At 38.3% G+C, this 12101-nt stretch overlaps 1 protein-coding gene across 2 annotated transcripts in view; it reads right to left on the bottom strand.

Moving 5' to 3' along the window:
* nf1b (neurofibromin 1b) overlaps positions 1-11420 on the bottom strand; it is a 55641-nt gene extending 44221 nt beyond the window's left edge. For both annotated transcript variants that reach the window (XM_026220072.1, XM_026220074.1), the window contains exons 1-15: positions 11103-11420; positions 7724-7867; positions 7070-7153; positions 6719-6909; positions 6531-6637; positions 6310-6377; positions 5397-5472; positions 5144-5301; positions 4025-4198; positions 3627-3755; positions 1592-1666; positions 1358-1489; positions 418-546; positions 225-338; positions 53-132 (exon numbers count right to left, since the gene is read on the bottom strand). In XM_026220072.1, coding sequence (XP_026075857.1) covers positions 53-132; positions 225-338; positions 418-546; positions 1358-1489; positions 1592-1666; positions 3627-3755; positions 4025-4198; positions 5144-5301; positions 5397-5472; positions 6310-6377; positions 6531-6637; positions 6719-6909; positions 7070-7153; positions 7724-7867; positions 11103-11162 — 1721 coding nt within the window. In that variant the 5' untranslated portion in view covers positions 11163-11420. The remainder of the gene's footprint in view (positions 1-52; positions 133-224; positions 339-417; positions 547-1357; positions 1490-1591; positions 1667-3626; positions 3756-4024; positions 4199-5143; positions 5302-5396; positions 5473-6309; positions 6378-6530; positions 6638-6718; positions 6910-7069; positions 7154-7723; positions 7868-11102) is intronic.
* Between the last annotated feature and the right edge of the window lie 681 nt (positions 11421-12101).

Raw genomic sequence — 12101 nt, 5'->3', positions numbered from 1 at the left:
TTTCATTTCTATCAGCACCTATTCACCGGAGTCGAGTCCACTGAGGAGCTACCTGATGTCCCAGAAAGTTTCCATAGGAGCGTCTGGGTTCCACAGCTCGATGCTTTCAGGCTGATGCAGGACCAGAAGAGCCTAAGACAGAGACAGATTATGACTGAAAACTAACACACAGACCATCTAAACTCTAGAGGCACTAGATGAACAGAGAGATACAATGAGCTCACCTCCATGGCCTCCTGGGAAATATCTCCCATGTTAGCAAGAGGCACAAGCTGCACCAGTCCTGTGATGAGATCTGCCGTGCTGCTGTGGACCTCCAGACCCTGTTTACCTGGATTCTGATTCACAGACCCACACGTGACATTAATAATACAACTTTATAAGCATCACAGATGTTTATAAAGCTAAAGCACTCACATGTAGCATCAGTTTGGGATCTGCATGGATGAGTTTCACCAAAGCCAAAAGCAGATACTTGTGACTCCTGGTGTCCAGATCAGTGGTTTTCTCTTTAAATTTCAGACTGCTCATTTTCAACGTCAAACTCTAAGAAGACAAATGTGATGTATTCATGAAGAATTCATTTTTATTTCATCATATGTAAACCATACACTGTTCATAAACTTCATACATTTCATATACCGTATTTTCCCGACTATAAGTCACTTTTTTTTCATAGTACGGCTGGTCCTGCGACTTATAGTCAGGTGCGACTTATTTATCAAAATTAATTTGACATGAACCGAGAATATGAACCAAGAGAAATGAACCAATAGAAAACATTACCGTCTCCAGCCACAAGAGGGCGCTCTATGCTGCACAGTGCTCCTGTAGTGTACACGGAACACACAGAGCGCCCTCTCGTGGCTGGAAATGGTAATGTTTTCTCTTGGTTCTTGGATCTAAATAAATGCGACTTATAGTCCAGTGCGACTTATATACGTTTTTTTCCTCATCATGATGTATTTTTGGACTGATGCGACTTATACTCAGGTGCGACTTATAGTCCGAAAAAATACGGTATGCAGTCCCCCAATTTTTTAAATGGACAAGTATTATTTATCAGTGGTTTTTATCTTTTTTTTTTCCTAAACTTAATTAAAAATGCTAAACTGCCTTATTCACTTCTTGAGATAACTGCTTGCCATCCTATGAATTAATCATGCAACATATTGATGTCATGGACTATTTGGAACATTTATTAGCACATTCTATGATGTTTCACATACTACGTCTGAAAATAGTAGCCTGTCTGCATTAAACTGTGCAGTACACAAATATTCTATTCCCAGATGCCAGACCGCTAGCAGGAGACTAGAAGGGATCTTCTATCTGAGAAGTTTTGCGGGCGTCTCACCGAGGTCATCCGGAGGGGGGCGTGACTGCTGCAGCCCTGCACCGCTCTCCCCAGAGTCTCGGCAAACATGAGCCGCAGCTCTCCCGAGTAACAGTACACGGTATCGATCTTCGGCCACCAGTCCAGCGGGGACTAGAGCACGATGGAAGACACACAGAGGACATTAGGGCACCCTGGGAGTGAATCAGACATCTTATCTCTCTGAAGTGAACGAAGGACACCGGGAGCTCTTACATTAGTGATGATTCGGTGGAGAGAATTCACCAGAACGAAATGAAAGGTAGGAGGTGAGGACGGAGCCAGACACACCTAACAGAAAAAGAACGAGAGATTTGGTTGAAAGCATTCTTTAGGTCAAGTCTGTGCATGCTCTTGGAACAGTGTAAATGAATTAGCAATGTAATAATTAACAACTAATCATACAGCAACTATAAACATGAATACATACAGTACAATACACTCCTGTCAAGCTATATGTGCTATATAGCAAATCTCAGCTGCTTAATTAATATATACAGTACACTCACGTAAAACAGTGTATACTATAGAGCAAATCTCTGCTGCTTGATTGTTTATATTAGGGATGCACCGAAATTTCGGCCACCGAAAATTTTCGGCCGAAAATGGCTTTTTCGGTTTTCGGCCGATAGACTTTTATCACCGAAACAACACGGCCGAAATGTTGTGATGACGCAAACAGAAACCGCGACCTGCACGTGCACCTGCATAACGCAGACCACGAGCTCCACGCGACATTCACTTAACACCAGTGAGAACATTCTCTCTCTTCGTATTCCTTTATTCGCAGCACTAAAACGTCTCCTAACAAAGAGATTAAGACGGACCACGAAGTAAAAACAAAGAAAAGTACAGTCTTATAGAGTCTGTTAGCACACGTCTCACTGAGATCTTTTCGGATCCTCTGCACTTCATCGCGAATGTGCTTGATCCGCGTTATAAAACCATTACTTGGATGCGGAAATAAGGCAGCGCGCACGAGAAATGATCCAGGCCGCGCTGGATGCGGAGAACCCGCGTGGAGACGGAGAAGCGCCAAGCGCAGAAAAGACTCGTCTCTGCACCAGATGAGTGGCATGCACCCTCGTTGTCTGATATGTTAAGTGAAATTCTGCAAGAAAGTGCCTCAAATAATAATAATACGTTGGCTATTTTGTTCTTAGGCTACTATATATATATATATATATATATATATATATATATATATACACATACATACATACATACACACACACACACACACACACACACACACACACACACACACACACACACACACACACACACACACACACAACAGCTAGATGATTAACTGTCTGAAGTCCCCATCCCCAGAAGAGACAACCTTCTTGCCTATACTGGAGAAGTGATGCACTTTCTAGTCCTACAGAGAACAATTTCAAATGCACTTCACCTAAATGCACTTTGTTTTTATGAGAGAAATGTTCATTTTACAACCTTTCTGCAGGCCAGTAGGCCTGTACATTATTATTAAATATACACATGAGTGGGATACATTTTTAGTTTGAATTTTATTTTATACTGTGCATTGTTGCAATGTGCTTAATAAATATTTGCATCATTTGTAATTATGTATTTTTATGTTTTTTTTTTTAATAAGTTATTAAATTGTAATTATCTTTGAAACTTTAATATTAATTTATGCAATTGCAATGTCTTAATTTTAGTAAAGCTAGTACACGGTCATAGCAATAAATGCAATGGTACTAATAATTGGCATAATTTCTTTCGGTGTTTCGGTTTCGGTTTTCGGCCTTGGTTTTCTCTTTTTCGGTTTTCGGTATCGGCCAAGAATTTTCATTTCGGTGCATCCCTAGTTTATATCTTGGTAAAATGCAGAGCTCGGTATCCAACTTCATTTGCACACATACAGTTCACTCATATAAAGCGATATATGCAGTACTGTACAGCAAATATCAACTGCCTGATTTTTTTATTTTGTTGCAAAATGTAACTATATATTCATCACCCAGCTCTTTATATAAAGTTCGATATTTAAGTATTCTCATACTTTATTATATTTGCACTTGTTATTTATTATATTACGCTTGTAATGCAAAATGTAAACTATATTATCAGCCAACTGTAATCTTCAAAATGTGACTATAAAGACATAAAGGTATTAAGAAACGATTGCATTAACGTCATGATTTTCAGTAAAGCTGCTTTGAAAGAATTTGTATGGTTCAAAGAGCTGTAGGAATAGGTTTGACTCGACTTGTCCACACACCTTAAATTGCTGATTGTTGTGCGGGTTGATTCTGAAACAGGAGACAAAACAGTCGATCATTAAGTCCAAGTCTGCACTCTGGCTCCCTGCGCCTCTGGAAAACGGTTTAGCTGGGTTAAACAGCAACCCCTGGAGACAAAGAGACAACCGCCAATGAAAAGGACAGCATTAACACCAAACATTCAAATGCATCTGAGCCACTGCGAGTCACCAGGTTTGGGTTTCTTTAAGTGTCTGTTCCTTTGGTGGTAATCTGAGTGATGCAGAGTCCCGTATGCAACATTTTCCACCTCCATTGCCCTTCATACTCCTTACTCATTCTCTGTTACTCTCAACAACACAAAGCAGCCAAAAACGAAATGGTTCGAATTCTACCTGAGAGCCATATTTGTCCATACCTTCAGATCCATGACGATGGACTGCACTAGCAGGAAGATAACGGAGTGATCCTCCCAGCTGATGTACGTAGATGCTTTGCAGAGTTTAACGCAGGCAATAGCTGCACTTTCTGTCAGCTGTTTGCTTCCACTGTGCCCAGTCAGGGCTTTCCGTAGATTCTCCAAAAACAGTTTCTACAAGAAAAAAAGCAACATATGAATACATATCACAAACAGTTCAGAGATAATCTAATTATAGTTTACAGTATGTATATTTTACAAAAAAAAAATAATAATAATAATAATATATATATATACACACACACCATATATTCCGGACTATAAGTCGCACTTTTTTTAATAGTGTGGCTGGTCCTGTGACTTATAGTCTGGTACAACTTATTTATCAAAATTAATTTGACACCCAGAGAAATGAACCAAGAGAAAGCATTACCGTCTCCAGCCACCAGAGGGTGATATATGCCACTCATTGCTCCTGTAGTCTACACTGAAGACATAGAGCGCCCTCTCGCGGCTGGAGACGGTAATGCTTTCTCTTGGTTCTTGGTTCTAAATGAATGCGACTTATGGTGCGTTCAAGTCATCTCGTATAGATCGTTTTTCCGAGTTGAATGCACATGAACGCCACCACAATATCGTAAATACCAATGGGGAGCTCGGGATATTCTTTAAGCCCCGATCTGTACGAGACGGGGGTGAATAAGTGATTAACATGGCGGAATATACAATACTTAAAGGTATTTATCTGTGATATTGTCAGGCTTTTCTATTTACAGCGCTGTAAGTTAATCGACGACGCATGATATGATGGCATTATAATATAACAATGCAAATTGTAACAGTAAAGTTGGCAGCGGCTTCATAAAATAATTTAAAACATTAAAAAATGAAGTATACCTAATGCACGTGTGTGTGTGTGATAATTTTAAAGAAAAATATTAATATTAACTATTAATAAAAATAAATAAATAACTGATGGCAAATTGCTAAATTACATTTACACAATATTCAAATATTGGAATCTGACTATTAGTAGTTTTCTATTATTTAAGAACAATAACGGTCAAGAGCAGATCTTCACAAGTACAAGTACACATGTACAAGTTTGTGTATGCTTGCCTTGTTGTCTTTCGAGTCGTCTGGCGTGTCTCTGGACATGTCTTGCGTGATGTCAGGACAGAGGATGAGAAGGATGATCTGCAAAGGCCAAACAGCTGCCTTCCTCTTCGTACTCTCAGCAAAACTATCCACCAGATCAAACAACTTCTCGGCACACTCTGAAACACACACACACACACAGATCAAATGCACATATCCTCTCCAAAACAATACTGATATGGTACAGTGAGTCTTCAGTTTTCAGCGGACGCACCAGCCATGTCTGCCTGAGGCCTCTGGTACAACCTGGTGAATTCATCAGCATAATTTTCCACCCAGTTCCAGAACGCCTGCAAAATCAATCAAATTAAAACACACAAATAGAGCGGATGTTTGCTAGACTGAGACAGGACATCACTAGGTGGCAGCAGAGACAACTTCATACAAAACACAAAAAAATGACAAAATATGTTAAATTAAACATTTAATTCTATAAAGTATTATTTGACAGTCAACAACAGTCAGGATAGTGTCTGCTTTTTGTATTGTGCATAATTATTATTACCACTGTGACTGTTATGAGTCATTTTATTTCAATATATACCCATAGGATTGAGTGACTATACAACATTTACAAATTTGTATCCTGCTTATGTATTACCTGTTCAGTTAAATCATAATTGATCTTTGTATGCATTAGTCCCACAAATGTTCTGTTGTTCTGTCATAGATTATTTTATTTCATTTTTATTATTTATAGTTTATTTTATTATTATAATGATATTTTTCCCCTGTTGTCATTGTTCTGTTAAAAAAAAAAAAAAACATTAAAATATATCAAATAAAATAAAACAAAACTTTTAAATCCATAAAAGGAAGAAACTGTCCTTGATATAAAAATGAAAATGAATCCCAATATTATGTATAATTTTTTTTAAATCATAATATTATTAATAAAGAGTTACAGCTTTAATTTCCTTTTGTTTAGTTGTAATAATAAATAACTACATATGAATTATAATGATATACTTTAAATTGTAATAAATTGTTATGGTAATGAATAAAATGCATTTCTTTATGATAATATATAAAATAATTAAAGTCATTGTTTTAAATTGTATTAGTATGAGCCACATGTTGTACACACGCTGTAATTTGCACATAGTAATAATAATAATTCCACCTACCTTCTCTAAATTGTAGATGACACTCAACTGGGCTGGCTTCTTCAAGGCTTTAAATTTAAACACCGTTTCTGCAAGGAGCAAAGACTTCATATTTAACTCTTTGACACATTAAAAGAAAAAATAAATACTTTTACTGCTGCCTCTTATATTTCTCCAGAATTCCCCACATCACAGCCTGTTGCTTATTTAAGCTCAGAGTACTGAAACCTTCCAAATCAAACCTTGCAGGAGGCGTTTAAATTTACAGCAGTCCACGTTGATGTACTGGATGAGCTCGATGTCGTGCACGTCTACGTTATCCTCAGAGCAGATGGTCAGCTCCTGCAACCTGCAGGGAAGCAGACCGACAGAAAATCTGAGAGATCAAATCCATTCATTCCTTCATCTAATCACATGGGGTCTTATGTACCTGGTGGAGATGCGGCTGAAGACAGCGTTGAAGTTACTGCAGCTCAGAGAGAACAGAACCCCACAGGCTGAGTTCCTCAACTCGGCCGCGTGCTGATTTCCCTCACGGTACGTGTGGATGAAATGACAGATCTCGGGCAATAACTGCTTTACGAGCATTGTCTCATCCAGACGCATGCTGTCCTTTGGTTGCTGGAGAGAGAAAGTACGTTTATAGGACTTCTTTATAGGAATTATCAGCATTTAGATGTGCTTCTCAGAGCTTCAAAATGATGTTGAAAAGGCAATAATGGTATAATGGTGACAGCTCATGTATATCAGACATGATGAATGGTCTGCGGCCAGCTCTCACCCCTGCCAGGCACTTCTCTAGTGTGTCCATGATGATAAGCTGGGACAGGTAAAGGTTCTTCTCTGCAGTATCCCCAAATATCCGCTGTAAGAGACAGAGAGAGCAAACTAAGAGAGAAAGACCAGCACGTGTGCCACAAAGAACCATATATAATAGTCTAGAACAAACGCTTACAGTATTTTTAATAGCCAGTATCAACAACTATACAGAAAGAAAAAATGTTGCTATGAGATCAATAATATAGAAGTAAAAAAAAAAAAAGGTTTGTAAATAATAACAACATAAATTTACTCCAAAATCATGACTTTCAAAAAAAAAAAAAACAAAGCGGCTAAAGACAGTCCAACAGCTGTTGTTTTTAACAAATAAATTAATACTTTTATTTAGCAACAATGCATTAAATTGATCAAAAGTGACAGTAAAGACTATTATGTTTAGCTATGTTTATTTCATATAAACGCTGTTCTCTTGAACTTTTTATTCATCAAAAAATGCTGAAAAAAATAAATATATCATGGTTTCCACAAAAATCCAAAGCAGCACAACTGCTTTCAGCATTGATTAAAAACATATTATAAAATATCAAAAATACACAATAACTCCATTTGTATTAATTTATTGTGCTTGTGCAGCAACTCTTGAATAAACACTCACCATGTTATTGACGTTCTTCAGTATGTTGGTGAGTCCACTGGTGACCAGGGAGAATTTGTACCTGGAGATGTTGATCAGACATTCCTTATTGTGTTCCGTGCTGATTTTAGAGTGTGTGTTCTGCACGCCGACTTTCACAGGAAGCTAAAAACACAAACGGTCACAGTCAGACTGTCTTCAGGTACAGAGACATGAATTCAGAATTTGAGGTATTGGTGAATAAATTTCATTCTGTTTTTCACAAATCTATTGTGTGACTTCAGAAAACGAGGAATATAGCGCACAAGTAGTATGAACCACATTTACGGTGTTTTATGGTACTTTCTTTTGACATTTTGGAGCTTGACAGCCCAAGCTGCCATTTATTTCTATTATATGTAAGCGTAGCTAGCATATTCTTCATAAATTCGCCTTTGTATTTCATAATATGAGGTGAGCAAATCATGAGGGAAACATTTAGAAAGGTGAACTATTTCTTTAATTAATGAGAAAAGTAAGAAATATTAAAGAAAATGCTGGGCTACAACAAAGTAAACAGGAGCGAACATCTCAGTTACAAAAAGCTAGTCAGAAAATTGCTAAAACCAATCGGCGGCACGGAATCCCATTTGTGGGATTTATCCAGAGTTTAGGCCAGATTTAGCTTCACAAAACACCTCTAATCTCTGCTGAACTTCAATCAAACTGCAATGATCCCAAAACGGACCACAAGCCACCCTTTAATGAGTCATGTCCCGACTGTTGGATGGACGGCCTCTAAGACCTTCAACACTGGTCAGTGTGTATAAAATGATCTGTTGTTGCAGTACCTTCAGCAACCTTTGAGGGGCAGAAACAGCAGCTTCTACCTTCATGTAGAGAAGGCCTAAACTGAACTATTTTTCGTGTTTTGCCAGTTTTACCAGCTTATAAACATCATATTTCATCCGATAGTCACAGAACTTGAAAATTGAAAGTTTCCCCAAAATGGAAATGGCAACAAACATGTAAATAATTTTTTTGAAGACGAATATCCTGTCAGAAACTCACCACAGAAAAACAAGCTTGTCACATTGGATTGAAACAATACCAGGATGAGTAATTAATGACAATTTCTGTGTCTTCGATGACTAACTTTTACATCTGTCAATGTATCATCTGTGTCTTGTCGAATTTTAGTCAAAAACTTCAGGGCATTTAACAGAGGCAGTTGTACAAAAACTTTGTACACAGAGGCCAAACAACTAGCTTAACATGCTAGCAACATGCTAGCTTAACCATTCACATGCTTTTGTCTGTCTGGTAAACAATGGGTTATATTAAACTATTTCTTAAGTACAACTGCAGGTTTAAACCAGTAGGATCCACACTAAAGAGGGAGAGTCATCATTGCATAAGATACTGATCATCACACAACATACCTCACTGAAAGCATCTGAAGTAATCTAATAACCCAGCACAGCTCCGAAGAGATACTAACCCTCAAAGACAGACACAGCAGCCCGTAGCAAAAAATAACTATTGTTCTTAAATGTTTTATTACTTTTGAACCACTAATACAAATTAAAATGTCTCGTAAAGAGGAGATTCTCAGCAGATCAATCCATTTGGATGTTATACTGCATCAGAAAAACTAAATAGACCTGTTTTTCTCTGTATGCGCTGGTAATAATATTGTATTAAATGGCTATAACTTGATTGGGGAATTTTGTATGTAGAAAAAAATTTACTTGGAAATGGAAAACACCCAAATACAACTTTCTGAAGAGAAAAAAAATCCAAACTTCAGGAGTTTCTGTTCGAGTTCCCAGTAAAAAAAATAACACCCAAATGTTGCTTGCATTTTAAATTCTGGCAAATTCATTCATTCTTAGAGGGAGAAAAACAAATTGGACTTTATATTAGCTAGACTAAAACTTCAAGTTATCCTGTTTATAATGATTTATGGCACTGGATGCTGATTGATAGAATAGCTCTGAAAAAAAAAAGTAAAAGTACAGGCATGCCAGGTGCCCAAGAAATGTTGTAGGTCTTTAAGGGTTAAACAGGACGCAGCTCTTCAATTAAAACGTAAAGTTGTATGGACCAATCAAGGGTCACCTGCGAGGTTGGTTCACTTGTGCTATACAAAATATGAAGTGAAAGTATAAACATTAACCCTCGTCTCACATGATGTGATTTTCAAATGCAGGACACGTTTCTGAGCAACATTTGGTCAAGCAATCATTGCCATAACTTTAACCCTTGATAGCCTCTGTATCTTTACAATATTTGGAGCTTATTCACATGTTTATGTGACATTTATGATTTAGTATGCAAGTGCATACTAAACCCCTTTTTATTGCCCTTAATCAAAAATATGCGTTGAGGTACACTCTCAATGTATATTAATAACAAAGCAATCAATCATATCGACAATGTTTCACAAACTTTTCTTACATTTGTTTCATCATTTGTGAACTGTGTTGTACATAAAATGTCTTCTTGTAGGTATATCAGAGTTGTATATTACTATTGCATATACCAGGATGATCCTGCACTTTATGGATTTATTCCATTTAGTGAAAGTGAAAGTGTCGTGTGGCCAATTATGGTGACCCATACTCGGAATTCCCATCCAAGTTCACACACACACACACACCGTGAACACACACCTGGCACAGCCATTCCTGCGTCACCCAGGGAGCAGTTGGGGTTTGGTGCCTTGCTCAAGGGTCCCACCTCAGTCATGGTATTGAGGGTGGAAGAGAGTGCTGGTCATTCACTCCCCCACCTACAAACCCCGTCTGACCTGAGACTCGAACCCACAACCTTTCTAGTTACAAGTCCATCTCTTTAACCATTAGGCCACAACTGCCCCAACAATGGGGAATTTAATGGGGAATTTGCATATGTGTGACAGTTAAAGAAAAAAACAATTAAAGATGTATTACTTTTTTCTTGTTGGTCCATAGGGGTGACCCTAACCACATCCCTAAAGTCCAAGGGCAATGATTTGTCAATAACAATGTTGTTCCAATCACCGCCCTCGGATTTTTCTTTAATTGGCTGATGGGCATGTTAGTCCAGATCCTAACCCTAAAATCAGTAGTCAATTGATTGCTTAAGAGGATTGATTTTCGAGATGAAACCTTGCACTGTGATTTTTGGTTAGCTTGATTTGTTTTTTTAGTTGATACGAATGTAGTTCCAGGATCACTAGAGGATGCTGAGCAACATGTACTACTAAACTAGTCGTGGCCCATGCATTTAACGTTGTTACAGTATATAAACAAAACCGCATCAGAATGAGAACTGGACGGTAAATGCGCAGCTGCTGCACGGGTGCGCTGCGACTCGCGAGCGATAGCTGCGCATCCGTGCAGACGAGGCGATCAGAGATGTTCAGAAGAGCTCTGACCTGCTCGTCGAATCGGGCGATGACGGCCTGGACCCACTCCACGGGCTTCTGCGCCGCCATGGCCGCTCACGCCCGCACCTCCGCCGCTGATGATGGTGATGATGATGATGATGAAGTGGAGGAGGAGAGGACGCCTTTTCCGCGGTCTGCGACCCCTGCGCTCCTTGATCCGCGCCGCGCTGCGCTGAGGTCCAAACGAGGGGCGGCTCGGTATTCGGTCTGGTCGGTGTCAGAAACAGCAGCATGCCGCCATGACAGCGCCGGAAGTTTGAATCCTCCGATCCAGCGAAGCAGCAGCAGCAGCACAGCAGCGGTGCAGATGAGAGATAAAACAGTATTGCGCATGCGCCAGCAGGGAGAGGGAGAGAGGGAGGGAGGGAGGGAGAGAGTGAGAGAGACAGAGAGAGAGAGAGAGAGAGAGAGAGAGAGACAGAGCTATAACACATTTATTTAATAAAAAAATTCAAAGAAAACCCACATTCCATTCAAAACACCTCAGTAGATATTCTCAACGAAAGACAATAACTTACATAATTTTCAACCCGAACGAAAACATTTTCTACACTCCAAATGTCTTCAAACTTGTCCACATCCTTCATAGATAGATAAAAAAAAAGCAGAGGAAGAGAAAGAGAGAAAGAGATTGTAGGCTATTAGTTTTTTGGCTATATGTTTAGTTATTTTTTATTTTAATTATAATTAACATATATATAACACATACACACACTGTATACAGTATATATATATATATATATATATATATATATATATATATATATATATATATATATATATACTGTATACAGTGTGTGTGTGTGTGTGTGTGTGTGTGTGTGTGTGTGTGTGTGTGTGTGCCTAGTTATTTTATGTGATTTGTATTTTGTAAATAAAAAATTCTACATTCCTAATATAAAACGTAATTCTATTTTTAATGCTTTGCAAATATTGTAATTGATAGTCATGTCAATAAAATATCTTGGACATAAAATTAATTGAGAG

This window comes from Carassius auratus, chromosome 35 (genome assembly GCF_003368295.1).
Source record: "Carassius auratus strain Wakin chromosome 35, ASM336829v1, whole genome shotgun sequence".
NCBI lineage: Eukaryota > Metazoa > Chordata > Actinopteri > Cypriniformes > Cyprinidae > Carassius > Carassius auratus.
The sequence above is the reverse complement of the archived record's forward strand: the minus strand, read 5'-3'. Positions and strand labels throughout refer to the sequence as shown.